Source organism: Barbus barbus, assembly GCF_936440315.1.
Source record: "Barbus barbus genome assembly, chromosome: 17".
Taxonomy (NCBI): Eukaryota; Metazoa; Chordata; class Actinopteri; order Cypriniformes; family Cyprinidae; genus Barbus; species Barbus barbus.
The window spans coordinates 619,765-647,435 of NC_136745.1; the positions used below are offsets into that span (position 1 = coordinate 619,765).

Consider the following 27,671-nt stretch of genomic DNA (forward strand, 5'->3'; position numbering starts at 1 on the left):
CACATTCATAAACAAAAGTTTACTGGCTCTAAACCTCTTTTTTCTTTGTTCAAAGTGGACTTGGATATGTATGTAGAAACTATCCAAAGTTCTACCAATTTGAAAGCTATGAAAACTGTATCTCTGTATTCGTCCTTTGTGTCATCCTAAAAGGTCATTTTATTACCCTTTTTTTATTTGTTCATTACCCTGGCAACAAATCTGTGTATTCTTGTTTTTCTTGTTTTTTTTTTTTTGTTTTTTTTTTATTAATTTGGTCTGTAATTGTACTGTTTTGATATTTTGGATATCTGTCATGTTTAATAAAAAAAAAAAAAAAAAAAAAAAAAAGCTGCAATCGGATCATTCCAATTCGTGAATGAATCGTTTGTTGCGATTTGCGAACCGATTTCACTGAAAACTTGGTTCATTGAAAAGAATTATAATATTATAATCATTGAAAAGATTATAAGGAGTAACGATATGTTTTATGAAATGTAGTGAAGTAAAAGTAAAAGTTTCTCAAAATAAAACTACTCCAGTAAAGTACAGATACTTGAAAAATGTACTTAAGTACAGTAACGAAGAAGTTTTACTTCGTTACTGACCACCACTGGCAGTGAATGGGTGCCGTCAGAATGAGAGTCCAGTGTTATAAACTCATATTTTAACTGGAAGTGACAGTTAAAAACATCTTAATGCTGGATTAGTTTCAGCTTTTGTCTTCTCCAGATGTTAACTGATGGACTGGAGTGGTGTGGATTATTGTGATGTTTTTATCAGCTGTTTGGACTCTCATTCTGACGGCACCCATTCACTGCAGAGCATCCATTGCTGAGACACATTTCTACAAACCTGATGAGGAAACACACTCATCCTGACGTTAGACGATGGCCCGAGAGTGAGTGCATTTTCATGTTTGGGTGAAATACTCCTTTAACCCTGCGCACATGCTGGCATGAACAATATTTCATCAAATCCTATCTAGGAGGGACTTTATGTAGAGAGTAGAGCAGAAACAGCATCCTAGCAAATGACCAGAACAACCTACAGCAGCAACAAAACATACGTTTACACAGCTATCTTACTTACTTTACTTAGCTATCTAAATGGGGACTCTCCATAGGCGTAATAGTTTTTATACTGTACAAACTGTATTTTCTATCACCCTAAACCTACCCCTTACAGGAAACTTTCTGCATTTTTACCATTTAAAAAACTTTATTTTGCTTTATTTTTATACCAGTTTTACAAGTGAGGACACTTTAGCAATGCCCTGACAGCACCAGAAACAGTCCAGCATTGTGCCGTCGAGTTCAGCACTTCCAGAAAAGCTAACCATTACGCTGATTGTGTCATTTGGTTCGGTGCAAGAATTGCACAGTTCACCTCCAAACTCTCAGAAGTCGTGAGCATGTGGTCTGGTTTAGGGAGTCGGTCAGTCCATCTGCGCTGTGAGCACAGGTGATGAGCAGCTCTGGACGGCGGCTCTGACCCGAGGTGAGCATCACTGTCACGAGCAGGTGGCACAGCGTGAGAGAAGAGAGACACTGCTCAAAGAACAGCCCTGGACCTACTGGACTCATTCACAAGGATCAACATTCGACACCTGACCAGTTTTACCATGCACTTTTCTTGTTCATCTGATTTTGGGTAAAATCTCTTGACATGTGGCAGTCGCATCAAACAAGGAGTCCAGATTGGCAGAATGATGCGTTACTCTGAGTCAGCTTATCAACTGCAGTCATTAATCCAGGTCTTCTGTACAGAAACACACGTCATCTCTTCTGTGCTCTGGCTCTGTGAAGCAGATGCTGGCTTTCTCTTGTTAATGTCACTGGGACAAAATATGTACAGATAATTTCATTGTGTAACAGACACTTCTGACCGATGCTTTAATTGCACCGCCAGCAAATGGACCACTCATGGAGCGCCTGCAGATCTCTAGCGCTAAAAGGAGTCGTCTGGCATAAAGTTCACTTACTGAGAAATAGTTGACATTTCAAGGACTCAAAGTCCATTTGCTGTGCTGTCAGCACATGGAGTAATGCGTTATAATTTAGCAGGAGCAGACAGATTAAATATGAGAAAATCTCCAGCTATTTTGCTCCTGACAACAGCCCGAGGTCGGACGAGGAGCATCACAAACGCATCCAGACAGGAGTAAATACTTTGAAGAGAAAGAGGGGGAGTTTGACAGGAACAGAGAAGTGTGTGTGTTATATATGCGCTGGACTGATTGTGTCAGAGGAGGACAGTAACAAACGCTGCAGAGCTCATATCAGCGGTCACTGTTATACTGTGCGGTCACACTTTATTTTGATAGTCCACTTTAGACATTCTACTAACTATAAGTGACTTTCCAATTACATGCCAACTAATTCTCATTCATTTGCAGCTACATGTCTACCAACTCTCAGAGCAGACTGTTAGGGTAGATTTGGGGTTAGTAGAATAAGTTGACATATACTTGCATAGATTCTCATAGTATGTAGCCTGTCTCAGATCTGAGCCAGAATGAGATCTTATAAAGCTGCACAGTGCTGCTGTCTACTGTCTGGAAAGGCCTGTGCACTGAACTTACAGGCCAGATTTACTCAGCAGGGCAAATAAGTCATTAGTAAATCCTGACAGTAGTTTTTTACTGCCAAAAGAGGGTTGCGTTGGCACGAGCTGTGAGTAAATCTGGCCCATAATGCTTTAAAACATCGTCTGGACTAAAAACTGGTTGAATATTTGGCATTGTTTATCAGATATAACTCTTTTACATGGGAACCTTACACTATTTCAATCATGACAACTCTCTGAAGATTTTATAGCATGGTGATGGACATGACAATAACCAGGTTTCCATCCAAGGATTTGTTTGTGAAAAAATATTTAGCGCTTTAAAATATTTACGATAGAGCTGATGGAAATGCCAATTATCATTAAATTTCTCCTGTGTCGACAAAATCTTTTTCCGTTTAACTTTAGCACATACATTCCATATCGATACTTCAAATGTCGCAAAAATTAGTTTGGAAACACTTTTTGTCGAGAAAAGGGGCTTTAACGCAAATAAATGTGGAGTCACATGACAGAATTAGCCTATAGACAGCGTCCGTGTTCATGTGTTGCTCTCGTTAAAGCACCTTTCCCTGGAGTTCAAAAGCACATTAAATCATATTCATATTATTCAATTGTATCTAAAATTATTTTATACATGGTAAGAAAAAGACGAGTTACCTCTCAGACATACTTATCTTAGTTTGGTGTTAGCAGGCTAGCCTACGTTTACATGATGATTATTAATCTTTATTGCAGTGCACTGTTCAGGTTAAACAGCCTGTAGTGCTTTCAGCTTGAGCACCATAACCCCGGGATATTATGCCAAGCACAGATTGTTTTACATCAACATGAAGTACAAAAGTTGAAATTCATTCCTTTTGGCTTCTAAGCTTCTTATATTTGTATTCTGGCTTTGTTCTGAGGTCTTTCTACCGTTAAACTGAAATGATTTGTTGTGGAGTGAGGAGAAATAAAATATTAGTTTCATGTTTCTTCAGTATATTTGTCTGACAGTATTGTATTATGACATGAACAGGCTATAACTGGTCTTGAGGCGCCGGCGCGATCGCTTCTGGGGGTTTTATTTCCTTATAAAAGTGGAAACTTGCACTAACCTACTCCTTCATTTGTGGTCATATAAGAGCAAGACATTATTCAAAACTATTCAGAATATTTATTTTATTTGTGTACATTCACAATAAAGAAAACAAAACATACTTTTGTGAAATAAAGGAAAACTGCCGCTTTCTCAAGAGTGCATCACAAAATGAACTGAAATTCTGCATATAGGCTGCTAATTGTTGCAGGTTTTTTCTTTCGTTTTGTTAATTCATTAATTATTTAGAACAATATATTTAGCATATGGGCCTGTTTCTTTTCTATATAACAGCTCATGTTTTTCTCCGTTCACAGAAGCGCTGCAGGTCACCTTCATGTAGTTTATGCTGCTGTCTGCGTGAATAAAATAAATCCCTGGAAAACTAATTTAGGTGTTTGTAATGGGACAAGCCACCTATCAATTTAAATTTAATTTCATTGTAATTTAACAATCTTGTCGGTTAACGATTAATATGACGGTCGGTTAGGAGAAATAAAATAACTGGAATGAACCTATTTCCTATAAACTTTAATCAGAAAAAAGATAATAATACAACTGCAACTGTTTATGATGATTGCTTGATTATCAACAGTGGCCTATCTATCTAGTCTATAACAAAGTACAAAAAACAACAACAAAAATAAAAATCATGATACTTAATAAAAATTATTTTATGTAGGCCTATACAATTTAATATAGGTTTTTTTTTTTTCAAATGGATGAAGAACAGCTAGCCTAGCCTATAATTTACGCAATAGGATAAATTATGTATGGAAACAGCGCAAGGGCAACATTTTATTTGCTATACACCAAAACTTATGCGACAATTAGACGCACACCATTTTATCGGTAAAAGGCCAGTTGGATGGAAACAGGATGTAGTCAGCAAATTTCGTAACGTTTTTTTTAACGCATATCTCTTTGTCGATAACAAAACAGCGCAAAATCTGGATGTAAACTTAGTTACTGTTAATATATCTGGTCTTGGCGGAATAGATCTGCTACACTGCTGCTGCTGTTGGTTATTGCTGTAGTTGTAGATTATTGCTGCTGCAAGCAAGTACAGGAACTTGCTACTGCCAATGCATACGGCATTACGGTGCTATGAGTATTTAAGACATACTGCTGCTGCACAAATAGCATATAAAGTAACCCGAAGCAGATCTATACAGGTGGAGCTGGGGAAGGTGGAGGTGGAGGGCTTCAGAGAAACTCTGAAAGCGCGCTGCAGGAATCTCAAATGAATACTAACCAGCCATATAAATGCAAGGCAGTAAGCTCATTGGCTGCACATGCAGCATGAACCAATCAGCTTGTGCCAAGTCATTTAACTCTCTGAATATCATCAGTTACGTTAACAACAAAGAGTTTCATGACTAAACTATATATTTCAGTGTGTTTTGTTGTGTTTTGCACAATTGAGGAAAAAAAGTAAAACATTTTTGTGTTTTGTTGTGCTTCACTGCTACTAGTAGAAGCTTGTTACTGGATACAACACTGATGTGAATGAGTTCAAGCAGATAGGTTCATTAAACATACTGAAACTCATTCAAGAGGTATTTATCAGATGAATGCAAATGTAATGTTGGCAATATTTTCTTCCCTTCCAAACTGCTTGGTTTGCTGCTTCTGTTGGCCCTGCAGAGATCTCACAGGAACATGGAAAATAATCCTTGTTCATGCAATCATTAAAATTAATAAAATGCATATTACAGCACCAGAGACCATTTCCACTTGCACGATAATTACATTCCCACATTCGCAGCATCCTCTCCTAATTGTCCATTTGCTAAGCATTGCTAAACATGTAGGGCAATGAACCTGCAGCAGCAGATGGATATTTATGAGAGATGTTTACATGCTGCTGATGGGAGTTTGCTTATACGCCAAGTACAGCATAATCACCCTTTTGTCATATTCTTCTTTTTTATATATTCTTTTTAAATACAGTGTTTCCATCAGAAGGCAGGATAACATAACCACCCCAGAAATGATGTATTGAAAGAAAAGAAGACGCTTTCATTCCTCCTTCACCAAAAAACAGTGGTTTCATTTGATTAAGGCTGCAAAGATCCTGTGTGCTAGTAGCAGGATGTCAGATTATTTGCTTATTAAATGCATATATCTGCTATAAGTTTAGGACTACACTAGCATAAAGATGAGCTCAAAGCTGCCAGAGACGGACTACATGCTACAAAACCCTCATGTTGATTTCATGCACTCTTTCAGTCGAGGACATGAGCGTGTTTTATTTCTGCATGACTGCAGCAGAACACTTCTATGAAAGAAAAGCACATGTGTTTTGTGTGTTTGTTGTGGATGTGTGTCCGTTTATGGGACTCACCGAGTTGGACGTCTATGACACTGGCCTGTCTCTCTGACGGGAACAGCACTTTTGGTGGTCTGGTCGTAAGAAGTGCTGCAAAACAATAAACACACATTAGCAAATTGAATACTGCAATGAATGAAACATTTATCTCAATAACTCAAAACGGCTTCATCTTTGCTGTCTAGCCATTTAAAAGACATTCATACAGATGCTTTTCTCCGAAGCAATTTACGACCTTATTTACATTATACGAGTAAAGTTTGTCATTCTTCCTTGTCAGTTTAGGCCTCACTGACTGCCTCTACCTCCTCTAGTGTGCAGCTAATGCAGCTACTATACAGGGTCCATACTGTGCATTCACAGTCACCATGACACTAAGCAGTGCCAGATTTTTCTTCTGTCAGTGATGCAGATATCCAGAGCTGATGGAGATCTTCACACACTCCTCTGACTGAAGAAATGATTGCTCTCAAACATACACAAGAGCTTGTGTGCATGCGACCGTGTGTGTGTGTGTGTGTGAGAAAGAGTCTAATGCAGGACAAAACAGAAACACATGACATTCTTTAAAGATTCCATGAACAAAACTATTCATTGTACAAGAAAATATGACCAAGATTATATTAAATAATCACTTGTAATGAGGAAAAACGTGGTTTGTGTTTTGCTTGCTACTGAGAACATAATCATCAATATCACTGCAAAACACATATACTCACATAAAACCACATACTATACTAACAGCAAATCTCAGTCTGGTTGATCTGATTGAGCTGCTTTGAAACAATGTGTATTGTGAATAAAAGCTTGAGAAATAAAATGAACAGACATTAACCAAGTGCTTAGTGCACTAGAATATGTAGGCCTATACGTTTCACACTGCTGTATGCTGTCGTCCCCTGAGCAAATGATCAGGACAAAGCAGCTCAGTTTCTCATGGAGAGTTTGGCTTCACTATATGGATTTGATATAGTCTTGTGTCTGTCTGTCCTCCTTTAGCAGAGCGGGCAGCATGCACATGGAGCCATCATTCACGTCAGCAGAAGACCACCTTCTCTGAATCCACTGAATCATCAAACACACTCTCTGGTGATGAATCCGTGAGCAGATAACTGTCAATAACGCTTAGAGATAATGATGAAGCCGCTGATGTCTCTAGTTTCTTCAGCACTTGTGATCAGGACCGGTTTTCTCCTCTCTCTGCATTCGTACAGTGTCTCTGGAGCAATGCAATTACTAACTGTGATGCAGAAACCACTGCACTATTTCTTTTGCTGACTCTGAATTTTTCATGGGCAGAATTACTTTTTAACAGCTCCATTTATTAACAACTAAACAGTGTTAGGAAAATTAAGTCCTCTTGATGTTGAAATTACATTGTTGGAGAGTAACTGGCTCTGCTGGGGGAAAAAATCTTTAGCCCAAATCTCAGCAGCAAGCTGTCATTAGCCTCTTACGCTCTCTTTTCTCCCGTTCAAACTTTTGGTAAAACTAGCCAAACTGAATGCCTTGGTCTAGATATAAAGCAGCTAACCTGCTATCCGAGTGTGACCTCAGGGGTGACACTGATGGGTAACAGAGCGGAATCTCTCTGGACAGCTCTATGAGTAAAGCAAAGTCATCTGGACTGTATGAGACATTAACAGACAAGCTACAGTACTAAAGCACACTAAAGAGCAATCCTTCATTATATTTTCTCAAAGTCAGAATCAATGGCGTGTGCTGTCCGAGGCGTTTGATGGGATCGCTGTACTCCTCTCACTTCTGCTGCATGAGAAACCACTGACAGAGTCCACCATTCAACCTCATTACATCACAGTATTTAATACACTGTGTCCAAAATCCATATCCAGTAACACTTTAGAATAGGGATCACATATTTGCTATTAACTAAGAGATTTTCCCTCAGTAAACTCCTAATTTGCTGTTTATTAATAGTTAGTAAGGTAATTGTTAAGTTTAGGTATATTGGGTTTGGTTAAGGGATATAGAATATGTTCATGCAGAATAAGGCATTAGTATGTGCTTAATAAGTACTAATAAACAGCCGATTGTTATGGAATGGTAGTCCCAAACAATAGCCCAACGAAGGAGAACGCACCCTGTGTATTTTCTTTAGTTTTTACATAGTTTAGCACATAGTTTTGTTTTTATTATGACTATACAGAAATAGAAGTAGACCCTTTGCAGTTTCAAATGATACCTTATTCTTATCTGTACGATCAAAACTGGCAGAGTATTTTTAGTTGTTTTCGTGGTCATAAAGAAAACAGGAGACAGGCTGCTCCGGTGCGGTCTTCGACCCCAGGGGGTTAACCGCGGAACACAACATTTTTCAAGTTTAAGTCCACCAAAGTTAATCTACTCTCCTGTCTGATTTGTGTTTGGGATACAGCTGTGGCTCCTGAGCACATCAATATAGCGTCATTTTTGTCACACCGTACAACAATAATTACTGTTTTTGCATTATTGTTTAGGGTTGAGGTAGGTGCATAGGTTAATAAAACACAATCTAATAGGTACAAATTTTAATTTATTGTTAGTTTCACGAGTTCACACTCACATATAATAAATAGAATAAAGTTTATGCGTATTTGGCGTGCTGTCCGAGGGGAGGGCTCCGAGCTCGGAGCTTTGGCCTGAACCCAGAGTACCCCCCTACAGGTTAGGACAGGAATAGTTGTAAGTGCGGAGAAGGGGTGGAGGAGGGATGCTGGAAAACTGTCAAGGAACAGAGGTAAGTCTGCTGTGTATATATACACTCCTCTTATCTTGTTAACTGGGTTGATTACTGATTGTGCTCCTCTCGTGTTAATTAGGTTAATTATCTGAATTAGCTGTTGGACAAGATGGTGGGTTCGGCGTCATGATTGGTCAGATCGCCTGTCAATCAAGCTCTTTGTGAACGATCAGGTGGCCCCTAAACTAAAGTGTTACCTTGCATCTACTGCTTCAGTTTTACTTAGTCTATTAAAAAAAGCCTCTTACTTAGAGACTTGTGCACTTGTGTAAAATTATTAAAATAATTTATTTAATGATTCATTGAATGGTTGTTTTAAAAATAAAAATATGAAAAGGGGGAAATGTAAAGGTCAGGTTGAACTTGTTTGGATTACACTAAAAAATACATTATAAAGTGTAATTATCTATAAAGGGAGCAAACAGAGGCAGATTCTGCAGCAGCAGCACTCTTTACTCTCACACGTGCAAAACAGATTCGATATTAATATTCAAATGTTCTATATTCAAAGACTGAAAATGAAATAATTAATTAAATAAAATACACTTTATGGGCTTAATCTCAGTTTATGCTGCTTATGTTTGTTGGTTTGGTTTTGCTGAACTGAGTATTGAATTTGCTTCACCGTACGCAGCTCTTCTGATGGCTTGTGTTGCACTGAATTTGCATTTCATTCCACTTTATGCATATTTGTTACTTTCAGTGTGAACAGATCATTCTTGTGCAGACTGCATCTCATTGCACTTTCTGTTTAAATAGTTCATACTAAACAAAGAGTGAGAAGGAAGATGAATTCCACTCGAAGCGAAAGCAAACCCAGTATGATGAGGTGTTAGTGTTTGCTTCTGTAATGTGCTGACATTTAATGCTGCTTAACTACAAGAAAATGTTCATCAGTCGTCCTCAGGCAGAGCTTAAAAGAGAGTTTAAAGATCTGTGAGTCTTCGCCTGCAGTTTGAAAAAGAGGAAAAAAACCTTCTCTCTACTGAGAGTTGCTCAAACACTCAGAGTATCAGGCAGGTGATAGCAATTAAGATTCATACACAAGACTAATTATTGATCTGTGCTTCAGGCCTGCAGAAAGTGCCTGGAGAATCTGGAAATGCTGTGGTGACTCCAGACTCACAGCAGTGACAGTGGATCTGTCTCTCTTTCTCAAGCGAGCACCAGCTGTCCTCGGGGTCCGGATCCGTCGTGACACCTGACCCAGCGCATCTGGACCCATCACTTCTGAGGACATCGTGCCCCTTCATTCACTTTCACACTTTCATCACTTCTCCTTCAGTATAACTCTTTCACTCGGCCCAACTTTCCATTTCCATGCATCCCATGACACAGACACGGTCAGTTTACAATTGTCATGTAAACAGTAGTGAGATGAACTGATTTATATTACTGTACAAACACACAGCTTTATAAATCCAACATTAAAGCAATTAGTATTAATAACATACAGGACAAATTCCTGTATATTAAGTGGGTGAAAAATGTCGGCATGATGTTTCTCTGTGACGTGATGACGCTCTTAGGAAGTCTGTTTAGAGTTCTTTCGGCCTCGGGGTGTTAAAGTTTCTTTGGTCAGAACTTTGAAGGCATGTGTGGATCCTCGCCAGATGGTGTATGGCTGAGAGCGCTTAACAGCGCGATCAGATGAGGAGCTGAAGTTTCAAACAGCTCGCGAGCAAGCAACAAGCAACCCGAAGTTGGGTGTCTGTCTTTATTGGGCTGATTTCAGTCTGCCCCTTTTTCTGTTTTCTTTAAATTACATATTACATATTTCCAGGATGTTACAGTTTTTCTATTACTATTCAATCTATTCAATACATTTTGAGCGACATGACATTAGCAACTGATAAGTAGAAAGAGTAGGAAACCGCAGACAAATGTACATAATCAATTACATGAATGTTGTTCAAAAGAATGAGAAACTGCTTTTATGATGTGCACAAGTGACTAGATGATATGCAGGTTGAACAAGTAGATTTGAGAATTTCCTTTCTGATCTGAGAAATGCACCAAAGCCACTGAGTTATTCATTAATGATGATAACATGCTAAAGTGCTGCCCTTAAGACTAAATCTAGATCTCTTTAACAAATCCCTTTCTTGCAGACATGCGGAAATATCTTGCATTAACTGTTGTAGTTCTCATGTATGGCTATTATTATGTGTGATATCAAGTGACGTATATGTCACAGGTTAACGAGGGATTTTTTTCACAAGAAAAGGAAGCTGGAAGCCTGCACTTCTGCACACATTATGCAAGTATTGGACCATTACAGATCTAAGGAAATGCTTCAGAGTCAGTCAAATGTCTCAGGTTACAAGTGTAAAGAAGTAGTGCCGCTATGGGAATGCTTCTGCATAATTGCTTCTTGAAGCATTTGAAACCAGTCCAATGGTATGGCGTCATCACGCAACAGATGAGATCATAACCAGGAAGCTCTATAAATAGCACCCAGACCCACGAATGCTGACAATAACACTTTTTATATGTCAAAAGATCGTGGGAATTTTGGTTTCTCAGTTCATAACCCCATTTAAGACGGAATCAAAGAGAAGTGCTCCCATAGTGTCGCTACTTCTGATGCAGTGAGAGCTTCCTTGAAGGGAAACTTCTTGATATGTCTTTCTTTTTTTTTTTACATTTTGCTTCTCAAATAATTGTGTGTTATGCATATATACAAAAAACACTGATTAACACCTTGCATTTATGCATGCAATATTCTATTTTGAAGATGAGAGGGTTTTTTTCACTTTTCACTCTAATTGATCAGAATAGATAGAATGGTCATTTGTTGCAAGAATGACACAGATAACAACAAGGATAATGCATGAAAATGTTGTGGTCAGATTTAAAGGATATCATCATCACTCTTGAATATCTTTCAAAAATTCTTCATCAAAAATGTCAAACTTGTCAAAGTGATACTAAAATTTCTCAGTGGAGTCAAAGGTAGGAGAATGACATTTTGCTTTACTGTATGTCTGAGCTGTGACTTTTAAATCCACTCAAGAAGAGTGAGGGTTACTGGCATGACTGTGTAGTCTCCATTTAGGAAAGCATTATAAGCAGACTAAACCAAAGCACCTACGCAAAGCCCTTACACAGAGTTGTGCTGCAGCAACTGAAAATAGCCCATGAAAAGCTGCTTATGCAATTGTAGATGTGTGGGGCCCTTGAGAGCATCTCCCCACCGCTTCCAAATCCTGCCCAGCCATATGAACTATGGGTGCTTACTGGAGCATGTGTGGGAAGAACAAATCGCAGAATATACTGCAATAAGACAGGAAACGCTTGTGGGATCTGGGACCCAATCATGAATCGAAATAAGATGAAAGTACAAAAAAGTACAAAAGAACTGCTTAGAAATGTGAAGCGCCTGAAGAAATCATCCCAGCATCCAGTAGAAGAGGGAAAGACAGAGCTGAAGAGGCCTGACAGAAGCCGGTCCTGTGAGAAGTCGTAATAAACTGTAAGGCCAGCCGAGCACAGAACATGACAGCGTTTATTAGCATCACCTACACGCGTGTCCGAAGGGTGCAGCACATCTGACCTACACTGAGACGTCTACAGCACCATCTCCTTCATCTGCTTCACTTGCTGGGGAACCAGACGCCATAAGTCTTTGCTTTCACCTTTTTTGGATACATTTACTTATTTTTTTTCTTGTTATGTTGCTTTTGAAATAAACATTGGCCAATTTCTGGCTCTTATATATTTTGGCCAGAAAAAAATAAATAAAATAGGCTAAATATTTGTTTGAAAAAGTGAAGATTGATCAAATATATTTTTGAAGTTTAATATTTAAAAATGTTTTCAGGTGGAAGAAAATACATTTCCAACATTACAGTACATAAATATTCCTTTCTGAATTTTCTTCAAATGTGTCATATGGGAATGTATTTTCTTGGACTGCGATCTATGGAGGGGGAAATATATTTTTAAATGCTTTTAAAAATAAGACTTATGTTTTTTTAAAAATGTTTTAAAAAAGTTTAATATATATATATATATATATATATATATATATATATATATATGATAATAACATTTATATGAACGTTTAATCTCAGTGTTGTTGCATTGGTTTGTGTCTTTCTAGAGTGGACTGCATCCCATCCTCTGCTGAGTGTTTCATACTCACTGACTAAACTGTCATCAAAGTTTGATGTGGAGTTTCTGTAAGGAGTCTGAAAGCTTAAGGTTATTTCATCATGCTCTTTCTCTCCAGGGGCAGCAGTATTTCTGTGATGATGGGAGGTCAGAGGTCATACAATTTGAAATTCTGCTTTGCAAAACAGAATAAAAGCTTGGGGCAGAAGTTGCAAAAAAAAAGCATGATTTAAAGCTGTTTTGTTCTGAGCTAAAGCTTGTGTTTGCTAAAGCAATAAGTCCCAGCACAAAGCAGAGTGTGTAAAACCCGTTCAGTAAATAACCGGTTTAAGATTATTATTAATACTAACCGGAATAATAATTCTTTGCAATCTGTACAAGGAAAGTCTCATCAAACATTAATTCTAAACATGAACTGATTGTTATGACAAATTGTATTAATAACCTCATCAGCCAGATAAAACTGATTCAACGAGCAGTCCAAACACACTGAAAACGCCAAAGTAAAGCTCTAGTCAGCAATATTAGCAGTGAACAGAGAACACTTGGATTTGAATATACACAGGTACAGAGAAGCTGAAGAAACTGTGACGCTTTTGTTGCTAAATATGACCACACAATATCATATTGTGAATATATAAAAAATGCACTCAATTAAAAGATATCTTCTTAAATCACTAAATCTCAATATAAGCAGTTGGCCCAGCAGTCTTCAGTGCAGTTTTAATGAGCGTGAGCTGTGGCACATGCACTTGCAATAACACAAAATGCCTGCTTTTCTTTCTGCCTGCCAATTTATTTCTCCCTGAGCCAGCGAATCCATCTGATGCCTCGCCAGCCGCGGCCGTCAGCACACTCTTCCAGCATCATTAACACACACTTATTCTTATTCCATTACCTTTTTATTTAAAGGAAAAATACAAGTTCCCACACTCACGTCAACAAACATCAGGAGATATTTTTGGGCACACTAAATGACTTTGGGGAAGTTTTCACCAGAAACTTACAGCACAGTGCTTCATGAAATATGAAATATGCACTGGTTTCAGCAATATGCTGATTAAGCATTACACACACACACACACACACACACACACACACACACACACACACACACTTATGACTAACAGCCTAATCCATGAGAAACACACTCATCTGAAATACAACACACAGCCAACACCTTCCATTCTCACAAATTTCTTCAAAATAAAAAAAACTTTCTCATTTACTAACTAAACGAATAAAACTATTGTCACAGTTATGTTCAGTTTGCTATTGTTTTCATGGATTCTGAGGCCCTGTTCACACGAATAAATCTGCAGTTTGGCCGTTCATCCTCACGCAAACGCAGCACCAGGTCACGGACACTGAGCCGAACTCCTGCCAGGGTGAAGATTTTCAAAAACTCCGGTGGCAGTGTTATCGTGTAGACAACAAAACCAGACATTTTGGCTTGTGACATCAGAGCCTGCGCAGTTATCTCCATCTACTGGAACACTTTTCAGGCTTCTGATTGGCCAACATGGCTTTATGGTTGAGATATATCGCCACCTGTTGGTTTGGCATGCTCTTAACAGTGCTTCAAAGCATGCGTTTGAGTTTTCATGTGGACGGAGATTTATTTTTAAATCAGAAGAACGAAAAACTCAGTTTATAAAAATACCTGTGTACGTGTAGACACGGCCTGAGTTGTGTTTTCCGCTTTTTCGGTTCTCCTGCCTTGTTTTGCTCTGTTGACCTAATTTCCCATGCTTCCCTTGATTGTGTCATTCTGTTCACCTGTGTCTAGTTAATTATCCTTGTTTGGTATGTGTATTTAAGGCCACATCCACACAAAGCCACAGCTTTTCCTTTCCCCTCATCTTAAGAAATATCTGCGTACACACAAAACTGACACAAAACGAAGTAGTATACATGCCAGACCAGTATGTGGCGCTGTAATTCTGCCACAGAGATACACTAAAAACAGAGAAGAAGACTTGGACTATGCGCATAAACCTTGTGCGCTGTGTACAAATGAACATGGAACAATACATTTATTAATCTGTGTTAATGTTAGTTAATAAAAAGACAATCGTTCAGTGTTTATTCATGTTGTTGTTGCTGTTTCCTGATGCAGGGTGTTTGGCTAGGGGTGAGATGTGGGCTCATGACGTTATCGTTTCAGAAAATATACGGATTGGCTGTACACATGCAAAACGCAAGGGAGTCATTTTCAGATTTATTTACTCTGGGACCCGGTTTAAAAAAATAGCAGTTTCACGCTCCCAAAACATCGGATCCATCTGGACGAAACGCAAATCCGATACAAAGGTTTTGCATATACAGCTAAACGTCGCCGTGTGGACAGGGCCTACGTTCCTGTCTGTTCCGTTTCTAGTTTGTCGGGTCTTGTCGTTGTATGCGTGTATCACCAGCCTCCCTTGTGTGGATATTACCTTTTGTGGATCTATTAAAGACTGTTAAACCGTCATCTTCATTTTCATGTGTGTTCATTGACACAGCAGTGTGACAACTATTTCAATAAATATCTTAATAGAATTCAAATCATACAAAAAATGCCCCGAACATATATTTGCTAAAATATGTTTCAAAATGTATTATTTAAATGTATTTTATACCAGTATATTTTGGGCCATTTAAAAAAACAACAAAAAACAAAAAAACAAACATAAATTTAGCATATACTTAATATATATTTGGGCCTATTTTATTTAATTTTTTATCTTTTCATTATGGCTGAATAAAAAAAAGCGTATATATTTCTGCTCGCCCTCATCAGATTTGTAAATGATGCCACATATCAGGAGGAAGATGTAGCCGGAGTAATACAGACATTATTCTCTGTCACTGTCTAATCACTGTCTTCAAAAGAATTGAGCACATGAATCCCAAATTCATAGCACTGGATTACAGTACAGGACTCTGGCCACAGAATCAGGTCAAAGAGCCTGGAGGAAGCGGTTCTTCTGGCCGGATAAAACGCTCCAGCACTTCACAGCACTGAGAGCCCAGGAGAGCCACAGAGATTTGGGACAAATTTGCGTAGAGCTGCGGCGCGTCAGTCAGACTGAGAGAACCGGCGCTCGCGGAGCACTTCCAACTCCTCTGGGACCGCAGCACTTTAGCAAAGACAAGCCCAAAGAGCCTTCAAGACTGTGAGGTGAGCCCTGGGTCCATTTGAACAGAGCTGTAATCCAAACTAAAGGGAATCTCTTCAGCTGATACGCCACTTTCCTGCTGATGACAGACTCCACTGATGCACTAAGAAGTAAATATGAGTCACTTCTGAGTCCTTTGCACATAAAATGGATCAAAACTTGCTTAATAAATGCATTAATGAATGAATGTAAATAGACTGGGTGTGCACAATATATATATACTGTACAAGCTGTATAAGTCCATGTACTCCAGTAAATACACATCTGAATGCTACAGCAATGAGACTGGAGCAGAGAGCTCGGGCTTCTGGCTTCTGGATCACAGTCTGCTTTCCAGTCTATCTGAGAGACGTTTAGGTGCAGGCTCTATAGACTCTATACAGTATCTGGAGCATGCTGGATTACAGAAACAGCTTCCTCAAACCGCTGCAGCGATGCTGGACGCACAGGAATGACTAGAGCATCACTGTCTGCACCGTATATGATGAGTCTGATTCACAGAAGAGGCTGGAATCAACCCTGTGCTCTATTAACTGGCCATATGATGTGTAGAGTCATCTCTTCTAAACCTAAAGCTGTGTATGGAGCAGATAAGTGTTCCTCAACTCATCGTTCAACAAGTCTATTCATTTGGCAATTTTCTCAAATGCCTGGAACATGGACAACTTCAAATCACATACTGGGAAAGATATTATCCTAAACGGGATTTTACAGTTTTTTTCAGCTGCTTGCACACATTTTCAAAACTTTACACACAAATCTAAGAATTGCACACAAAATGCAAAACGCCTCACATATCTGCACTGCATTCAAAATATGACAAACACATAAACACACGATTACATACTTTTGGCCCTTTCCATCTCATCTTAAAAAATGGTTACTGACAACTCAGCACTGTCAACATTAGCATTGTATTCTTGACAATAGACTTCCTTGTACTAACTGCTCTTGGCTATGTTGCTTTCTCCTGTTGCCATCTTTCTCTCTCTCTCTCCTTTCTCTCATGTTTACTTTGTTTTAGATAATTCACTTATATTTTGTATTTTAGTAGTGATTTTTCTGTTTGTGTGTGAATTTGTTTTCTGTAATTATTATTATTATTTATTTATTCTCTTCTCTCTCCATATGATGTGTATATGTGTGATGCTCTGTCTCTGTTTTTAGGGTGACCTTTTAACATTCCAGACACAAAGGTATCTGGTTTTGTAGATTTGGTGTGTGCTTCTGTTGTTTGAGCGTCAGCTTTCAGAAATTGTGTGACAAATAAAGATTTTGTGTGTAAGCATTTGAACAAAACAGTAATATGAAAGAAAATGAGATTGGAAATCTCTCAAATATATTACACAGCATTTGATCTCTCAGTATTCGCGGGAGTCCTCATGCAGATGGACTGGATTTGATATGCAGTGATAAGACTGAGATCAGATGAACACTTTCCATTTCATTACTGGATGATCTGACCATGATCTAACCCTGAGAGAATGATTCCTGACACATGCCGGCCGGCTCAAGATATAGACACAGAAACCCGTGAGCACGCATACATCTGTGCCAAAGTCCTGCTGCGTATGATCACACCTTCCTCCATGTGTTTGAGTGGCCATTTTCTGTTCATTTCTATTCAACAAGACATAACCACAACCGTATTCTTAGTCGTAATCGTACTGTGATGATCAGTTTCACAGACCACATTTAGCACTGATGCTGAAAACACAATTAAAGCTTCAAAACCAATGAAAGTCGATTCAATTCTGATTTGTTAGTTACGGCCTTCTTTCAGTCACTGAAATCATAATGAATTGCTTCTTCAGGACAACCGAACTGGGCTATAAGAAAAAAAAAATTAACAGTGAAATGACATGAAAAATAAGAAGAGAGGGAAGCACTAGAGTCCTGTACCACTAGAGAACTGACAGAAAACTGCCTCAAATCACTGTGATCGAAGAACAAGAGCATGACGGGATCACTTACAGAAACCTTCAGTTCCAATTCTGTGGAATCAGTAAAGATAACATTGGCCCGTCTGACAAATCACACCATCAAGCTGTAATTCTGCATCAAATGATAAAATGGTGGATAGCCTAAAGCACTGTAAAGCCTGAAGTTGAGAATGAGTCAGACGCTGCTAAAAGCATTCAGCGTGTCCAACAGCAAACATTTCCCAAAGGCTGGCGGAGGACCGTAATGACGCCGGTTTTCCATCAGGTGTGCAATTACTGCTCCATTAGTGCTACCTGTTGTGTCGAAGGTCATTGAAAGGCATGTCATTTTAGATTACAGCCAATGCAGCTTGACTTCTTTCTAGAGAAGGCCAAAACCAAACCAGTCCGAGGGAAAGGTGGAGATATTTTCCTAGACCTGTAAGCCTTTACATTTACATTTACATTTAGTCATTTGGCAGACGCTTTTATCTAAAGCGACTTACAATTGGGGAATACAAGAAGCGATTCATCTTGAAGAGGCAGTCAGACAGAGGAAGTGCTCGTAACACCAAGTCTCAGTCATTGTTCAAATAAGTACAAGCTAGTAAGGGAGGGAGAGAAAGATAGAGGGAAAGAGTTATTATTATTTTTTTTTTTGAGTTTAGGATGAAGTCAAGTACTGCCTAAAGAGATGAGTTTTCAGTTGTTGCTTGAAGGTTGCCAGAGATCCGGCGTTCCGGATAGGGGTGGGAAGATCATTCCACCAGCCAGGAATGGTGAACGAGAATGTTCTGGAGAGTGATTTTGAGCCTCTCTGTGATGGTACCACAAGGCGTCGCTCACTAGCAGATCTCAGACTTCTGGAGGGGATGTAGGTTCGTAATAGTGAGTGGAAGTAGGAGGGTGCAGAGCCTGTGGTAGATCTGTACGCAAGCATCAGTGTCTTGAACTTTACAATTTAGGAGAGGTACAGATGTTATGAATCCTTACTGAATCAATAAATATTGAACTCATGAAATTAATTGGTTGATTTTATTGCATTTATGATCAATGAGATTCATAACTTTCAGTTGGCTCATACCTTATACAAAATATAATCATTTCATTCTGTTCTGTGTGATGTCTGATGGCAACTCATTTGAAATGATTACATAAACAAGACTACACTTTAAAACCTTGAAATGTATAACATTTCTGTAATCATTTTAACCATTATTTTCAATATTTATCTTTCAAATGCTGTGATTGTGAATATAACTTTAAATTGCTCCACAAACTCATCCTAAAATGAGCATGAAAGAAGCGTTATTTATGTCAGTGATATCAGACGTTCATTAGCTCTCATGCACTGATGGAGACATGCTGTGTTTTCTGGGATTATCTATATAATTGTATGATGCAGAGTGAAAACAGTAAATCTGACTGAATCCAGAGCCGGTGTGAGACTCTACGAGTCACTTTGGGATTTGGCTTCCATTGCCTGTAGATTAATTATATCCCCTCCTCATGTAAATTAGATGTCATGACAATGAAGTTTGTATTAATTCTCAATGGCACGCTCCCCATATAATTTATGGCTGTTATTAAAAACGAATGCCTGTGTCGTTTCCCAGAAATCACTTTATTTTCTGCACAGAGTTGCAGGTTGAAGAACAGTAGATGTGAACAAACTCAGAGACTGAATTCTCATCAGCAAGGTTGCATTAATGATCAGAAATGAATCCGGAGAAAGATGACAAATGGTTCTGGATAAATCAAAGTGTCTGTTTGGAAGTGTTCTAGCATTGTCTTCGTGCTGGATTGTCATTAGCGGCGGCGGAGACGGGAAGCAGTAGGTGAAGCAGACAAAGAGAGCATCAATCAGCTGTTGTTTTCTCCGCAGGAGTCCGGACGCTGATGGATAGTGTTACCTCGTCGCCTACAGAGGGGGTTTATCCTCATTACATTAGCCGCTTTACTCGGGCACATCTTGTTAAAGCGCTATTCACTCAACGACTGCAACAAATGAGTGCGGAAGGGGCTCGGGGAGAGCGTTTAGCATCAGACGCTTCACATACAAACACCAGAAGCTCCAGATCTGCTGAAGGTCAGACCGCAGAGAATGAGTGATGACACTCCTGCATCCTCACAAAGTTTTAGCAGAAAATTTGAATTACATTTTTTAAGATTAGTTCCTAATTTCTATCTGTCATTAAGTGAAAAATGAGACGGCAGGGCAGCCATTAGAGCGCTGTTATCAGCACACTGCAGTTCACACAGAGCGAAATGACTGCCTCTATATATTAGCAGGCCACAGTATTATATATGTGTGTGTGTGTGTGTGTGTGTTGTTTCAATGGATTACAAATGTTATACATGGCTTTTTTGGCGATACAAGTCTGTTCTGCTCACTAAGGCTGCATCTTTTCGATCAGAAATACAGAACAAACTGTAATATTGCATAATATTTTTACAGCTCAAAATAGCTGTTTTCTATGCGAATACATTATAAAATGTAATTTATAGCAGTGATCTGAATTTTTTTCATCATTATTCCAGTCTTCAGTGTGATTTGTATTTTATTTTTTCAGGATTCTTTCATGAATTCAAGTTCAAAAGAAATTTAATTGAAAATCTTTTGTAAAATTATAACTGTCATTAATGCCATTTGTGACCAATATAATGTGTCCTAGCTGAATTAAAGTATAATTAATGAAGTTTTAATAAATAAACAAACTATTGAATGGTAGTAAATATGATCTACTGAGGGACAAAAACGGTGTTTTCTGAACATGTTGTGTCTCAGGGAAAAATACACGATTGCCAAATGATCGTCGATATTCATCTTCATCCTCAGCGGAAGACATCAGATCCCACACTTGTTAAACATCTCGGAGATAATCACCATAATTATAAAGAACCATCATTTTTATCATTTTTTATTGACATATTTAATGTTACTACTCTAAAGCTATGTTAAATTATTCTGGAATCTCCTTCAATGATTTCAGAATCTTTACTTTTTCAAATAATTTTGTTTCTGTAATTTTAAAATAAACATTTAAATGACACTATATTTACTGAATACAAATAAATAGCACAAACGTTGCTCAAGTGATTGTTTTGAAGAAGTATTAATTTTTATTATTAACTTCTATATTATTCCAAAGTGCATTACTTTAGCTGGTGTGTTTGTTTGCCTTTACTCTGTGTGTGGTACAGTACACTTCATGACCACTTCATATATTTATACAATATTTAAACAAAACAAACCGCTTTTAAGATTTACTTTCACACCAAATCTGTTGCTCCATCATTGTTCAATAAAAACACGTATTTCTGCAATCATACACTATGGGAGGCGAGAAAAGCATATTTTTTTACCTTTTTGAATTAAAATGCAACTTTCTTTCTTTTATGGAGCACAAATTATGATATTTTGAAGAATGTTAGTAACCAGTTTTAGTGACCATTGAGCTCCAGTGAAGCCCTTATTTCTTCAGACATTTACTGAGATTTTTAAAACTTTCTTCATGATTCACATTTCCTTGTATGACCACGTTCGCCTTCAGATCTTTTTTTAGCAGTGCGGTCAGGACGTTGAAGTTCTCCAGAGCTCAAAAATCCATTAAAACACTTTAATAGAGGTCACTTAACTGTACGTACAGATAATTACATCCCTCTGCACAATATGCAAAGGTTATAAAAGCTGTTGTACTTTAATGGACAAAATGTGAAGTTTTTAACAGCTATTTGTCAGACTATGGTACAATTACCTGGAGATCAGAGAACAGTAAGAACCTAGAGAGCAGAATCCAGCTCAGTAATAAGACTGGCTTTACTTTCAAGCACATATGAACTCATGAATTCACAGGCTGTTGAATGAATCTGATGTAAGTGTCACATCACAGCGCATCTAAATCATGACTTGGACTAATGTGTCTATGTAAGATAAGATTTACTTGAAACATGCAATGTGTTCTAAGAAATATGAATGCAGCACACCATCATTCACTAAAAAACAATATCTATGTCCCAATGATTCCACCAAATTGTCACTGCTCTCATAACAATCAACACATCTTGTAATTGTCTTAAACAGTACGTCTGTATTGATTTCATACTCTTGCTTTTCATGTTCTTAATTGCACATGTCAGAACACATCTGTTGAGTGAGTAATAATCACAACAAATAATTACTCATCTGTTCATGGAGCAATTAAAATGCAGTCAAATGAAAGGGAATCACCATGCATTCCCAAAGCAGACGAACATTAGTGGAAAGTGCCTTTGTCATGTGCTTCTGTTTACGATCGTATCCACTGCTGTGATGTTCCTCTCACACACACTCATGCTGTGTAGTGTAACCTTACAGCCTAAAAAACACAACTTCAACCAGTTCAACATGCTTTCTGTTTTCTGCAACTCCTGGCAATAGTGTGTTTTTATTGTGTTGTGTATTGTGAAACCTCACTTATATCATTTAATGCTGAAATTATTACAGACATAGTGCTCATAAGAAATCAATCACCGATGAAGTCATTTTAGGAGATTCAAATGTAGACTCAAATAGGAGATTTAGGAAATGCGGGAGATTCAGGTAAACACAGGTACTGTACATGAGTTACATCTTACGTCTATGGAGTCAAATCAGGGCCGCATTTACTTGCAAAATAATTGAAGTTTCGCAAAGGAAAATGAAAGTGTTGAGAAAAAATAAATGTTCTTCTTGCAAACAAAAATAAAGAATTGCAAAATATAAATGAAACTAACTTCGCTTTCTATTTACATAAGTCCTGACATAAATTAAGAAATTACTGTCACTGTAAGATAAAAAAAATGAAGCTTGAGTCTTAGACCTTTCTAAATCATGTATAGTTTATCAAGTTCATTACATTGTTTTATATAAATCTAGAAGTAACTGTGAACTAATGTAAACAAGAACACTTCTGTGCACTGGCATCCTCCCACAGGTTAACTGATTTTAAACAAACACTTTAATACAGATTTCGTTAACAAAACAATACACATTTTAATGCTATTTCAGTGTGCAGATTGAGAGAAATAAACTGCAGATGTTCATGTTCGCATGTTAGAAATTTGATTAACTTGAGCAAATTCTGTCAATACTCATATAATTAATAAAACTAAAGCATGCATGTTTTAATGCTAGTGAATAAAAGGAAACGATCCACCCTTGATCAGGTCCAGGGAGGCGTGGCCAGGCCTGTTGTACACGCCCCCATCCCTTGACTCCACCCCCGTCAAAACAATGCGAGAAAAGTGAGATGCACAGAAATGTGAAGTGCAAAGGGAAAAAACGGTCTCGCGAGCTCACGCTTGACTAAAATGCAAAATAAAAGTAGCATTGCAAATAAATTAGGAGCAATGGCCATGGAAAATATTTGTAGTAAAATGATTGCTTTTGTTTCATTTATATTTTGCTTAATTTTGGTTTGCAAAAAGCACATTTACTTTTTCTCAATACTTTCAATTTCCTTTGCAAAACTTTATTTTCTTTTGCAATACTTCAACTCTTTTGTGAGTATATGTGGCCCTGATTTGACTCCATAGACATAAGTCAATAAATAAATACATGAGTAAATAGAATATTGTCAGAAGTTGCAGCCCTGCTGATCACTCCTCCTCTTTCTTTAAATCTGTCACTCACAGTAGATCTACTGCACACAGCTTCATTAGATGTTCAGGTGCTTTTGTTCTGGGAGGTTGAAAGTCAGTAAACTAAAACATCATTTTTCCAGCTGGCATACAATTCACAAACCATCAACAAACACAATGGAGGTCGGACAGATCAACGTCTCCAAAGAAATGAACTGTTAGTGAAAGTGAAAACTCTCTGCCAGTGAAAACTCAATTAGTGGACTTTATCGGAGCCAGTTGAGACGCATCCAAAGCTCATTTATCTCTGACTTTGCATTTACTTTTCACCTTTCACATCAGTGGTGGCATGAACTGCACTATCATAAAGCTTGGGGGTCATGCCTTACTCTGATTTAACCAGGATTATAGGAAGTTTTTTGGCACAATAAGAAGCTGGCATCCGGTCAGATCTGAGAGCTGGAACTATCCACTTCAAAAACTCTTTTTGGCAGTTCCAGAGCATCTCCATCTGCTTCCCATCTCACTCAGTCAGATTACAATCAGCCAAATACTCATATTCTTCTTTGTGCTATTTACACTAATTAGGCCTATGCATAGTTTTTGTGAGAATATCTCATGAAAGAAATCATTCAAAAAATAAAAGATGCATTTTGATAATTGGCGATGTCTTTTGTCTGTACAAACGGTGTAAAATACCCAGTGTTGCTGTTTACATTATACTGCAATAACACTGCACTGTGCGGTCTGTGCATCTGAGTGATATTTTTAACACCATATCACTATAGTGCCAAAACAACAGTAAGTGTTGAATAGGGTTGTTTTCAAACTACTCTGTTAAAAGCAACCCAGGCTCATTGACATGCTTGTGTTGATGTTTCTGCAACACTCATTACACATTTCACAGTAGTTTCAAAGAGAAATGTCCAGTAAGTGGCTAAAATGTGTGATCGTGGCTACGTTTTTATTATGTTGGTACAGGCACATATTATTGTGTTTGTATTACATTGCTTCAGGTATTGCAGTGGTGTCACTAAAGGGTTAATGCTCTATCGTTTTGGAAAATAACAAATATCCAACACCAAACCCAACCTCAAACCCACCCAATAGTGTTAATGAATGCAAAAGTCATATAGATGTGACGAGGGTTTGATAGTCTGAAAGAATTCGTACCAGAGCGCTTCACCACACAAGTGCATGCCGTATCGTGAGCTACTGAGTAAAACTACTGTGTTAGAAACTTTAGAATGTTCAAAAGTATCAGTTTTTAAATCTAGCAGCATGTGAAATCATTTTGATGTCATAACATAATATTGTGCAAGGAATTGTGTGAAATTAGGCTTTCTTAACTGAAACTCTGGCCCTGTAAATCAATCAGACTTTGTGTGAAACGGAATACAATTCGTCAGAGTTTTACTGCGTCTAGTGGTCATTTCAACTGGAAACTGCCGTGATTTGTAAGTATCGGTGCGCTTTTTTAGTTTTACAGAAATGTAGGTAGTCCTGAATTATATAATCTAATTCAAGTCAAAAACAACTGCTCGTGCAACATGTGTGTAGCATCTTTGTTTGGATCGTGATTAAAATGCAGTGGCGGCCTCTAATTTCACATTTCTACAGATATTTTTGTTTAAGGCCAGTTTGTTTGTTATAAAGCAAATAGCCAATATATAAATTTGCTTTTAAAAATCAGTATCAGAATCAGTCAATTTGCTAGTTAAAAAAGAAGTCGTCACCTTTATTTATATAGAGCTTTTAACAATACAGATTGTGTCAAAGCAACTTTCCAATTTCAAAATAAGAAAATAGTGTAAATAATGTAGATTAAAGATTAAACACTCAGTTTTCAGTTAAAGGCATTTCACTATTGAATTGAATATGAAGAAAAAGAAAAAGCAAATCTGATTCTGAATCGGCCATGATTGGTGCATCACTAATTAAAGGGGTCATATGATGTTGCTAAAAATAACATTATTTTGGTGTAATGCAATGTGTTTATGTGGTTTGTATTACTTTCCACATACTGTACATTATTGTTGCTCCTCTATGCTCCACCTTTCTGAAACACGTTGATTTTTACAAAGCTCATCGTTCTGAGAAGCGAGGTGTGCTCTGATTGGCCAGCTATCTGGTGTGTTGTGATTGGCCAAATACCTCAAGTGTGTGATGGAAATGTTACGCCCCTTACCATATTGTGATGCATGTCCCGGCGCAACGAGACTAAAACAATAAAACCCATTATAAACGAGGCATTTGTTGCATCCAGTGGGGACATAATTACTGATTATAATTTTACATAAACATTACCATGTCTGTATTTGTGATCGGAGAAACGAGAAACAACAAGCGCTACTCTACACTGCTCAAACCTCACGTTTGAATCGTCAGTGGCTAATTCTTTAAATATGAAAACATACTTACAGGCTGAGAGTCAGAAGCACCAGACTGTTCTTGCAAAGTTGGAATTGCCCCACTTTATAGAAACAGGCTTTGAGCAGCCAGCATTGTAGACTACTCTTCCAGGTTCAGGAAATAGTCCTCCGTAAAATGTGCTGCACACACTCCAATATTTGGGTTGAACTGTTCTGGAACAGTGTTGTAAATACAACTTAACCACTGATTTCTAGTTGTGTCCTCTATTGGAAGCCCAAACAAGGTAGTTTCACTTTCACAACGAAACACAGCATCTCCAGGACATGGCGCCGGAGGCAGCAACAATACTACAGCCAGAATAATAGTTCCTCCTTCTTTTGTTTGGGCGGTGTTTTGCAAATCTTCCCACATCGTGACGTAGACATGTAGGAGAGTGTTTAAATTAGCTGTTTTAGGGGGGCGTTTTAGAATATCTCTTTGGTTTTGAGACTTTAGTCTTTGCAACTTCAGGGAGCTTATCTATGCACAACAAGGAATTTCAAGCAAAACTTGAAATCGCATCATATGACCCCTTTAAAATACTAAATAAAAGGCCTCAAACTGGAAGTACAATCTGGGGTTTCTTTTTCTATCAATTCTTCAATAGGTAGATCTTGTCTGTCATAAAGGTGGAGGTCAGGGATCTTGGGCTTAAAAAGGTTGGTGACCACTTCGCTGTTTGCACAAATTCATGTTTTTGTAGTTTACACAGAGACAACAACAGTATAATTTTCAAGAGTTTGTGTTTTTGGGCCCCTGAAATGGCATTGTTGTGTGAATCACTGGCCAAACACACAAAAGTGTTCTGTTTTCAGTTGAAATGGTGTCGTGCAAACAGCCCCCGGGACTAGATGTGACGCCAGGTAAATATTTATCCACATACAAATGAAGCAGACACAATGATAGTCTACATACAGTAAATTATGATTACTAAAGAAGCCAACACACTACGTGGAAACTCATGGTTTTGTGATTGTGTGTGTTCATGCTAGCGGGGAACTAACCTCACTGCTGGAAGTATGTGTCTCCATCTGGATAAGAGAGAGTGTGTGTGTGTGTGTGTGTTAATGATAGTCATGAGCTGAGATGTTAATCAGAACTTCACAAAGCCATTATTTGCACACACAGTTGTTCCCTAGAGATGGTCTAATTAAGTCTGCAGTAGAGTCACATTAGACACAACACACGCTGTCAATGAAAGACAATCACAGCCTTCACAATTCCCTGCATGCTGAGGAGTTCATCTGTGATTACAGAGATCTGAGAATAACTCATATTTCACCCCAAAATCAAAAGAAAACAAACATAAACAATAAAATATATTTGGATCATTCAAATCTATTTGTCAGGGTTCTGTCATGTGTGTCATGTGTTCCTGCCCCTTGTGTCCATATTTGGTTTATTTCCTGTCCTTGTTAAATGTAATCATCAGTTAATTCTTGTCCAGCCGTGTTCGTCTCATTATCTATGATTTACCTGTGTATATTAGTCCTGTCTGTTCAGTTAGATTTCGTCTGGTCTACTCGTTACTCCCTGGTGTTCCTGTCTGTGTCTTGCTCTGTCTTGTCTTGCCCTGCCTTGATGTTAAGTAAAGTATTTTGTTTGAAGTTATATCCTCGTCTGCGTGTTCCTGGTTCCTCCCTCGTGTGTGCACCGTGACCGAAGACCAGACCACAACAGTAAGCGGCGCCCCTTCATTCCATTTTGTTTTCGTTTTCAAAAGTCTTGTTTTGTTCCTGTTCTGTTTGTCCCTCGCGGCATG

The 27,671-nt window shown here is 38.1% G+C and overlaps 1 protein-coding gene across 1 annotated transcript in view; it reads right to left on the reverse strand.

Moving 5' to 3' along the window:
- LOC306883730 (X-linked interleukin-1 receptor accessory protein-like 2) overlaps positions 1 to 27,671 on the reverse strand; it is a gene marked incomplete at both ends in the record, with an annotated part of 313,750 nt that overhangs the window by 53,605 nt on the left and 232,474 nt on the right. Inside the window, one exon of the mRNA XM_079439154.1 lies at positions 5,973 to 6,047. Within this exon, the coding sequence (XP_079295280.1) occupies positions 5,973 to 6,047 (75 nt within the window). The remainder of the gene's footprint in view (positions 1 to 5,972; positions 6,048 to 27,671) is intronic.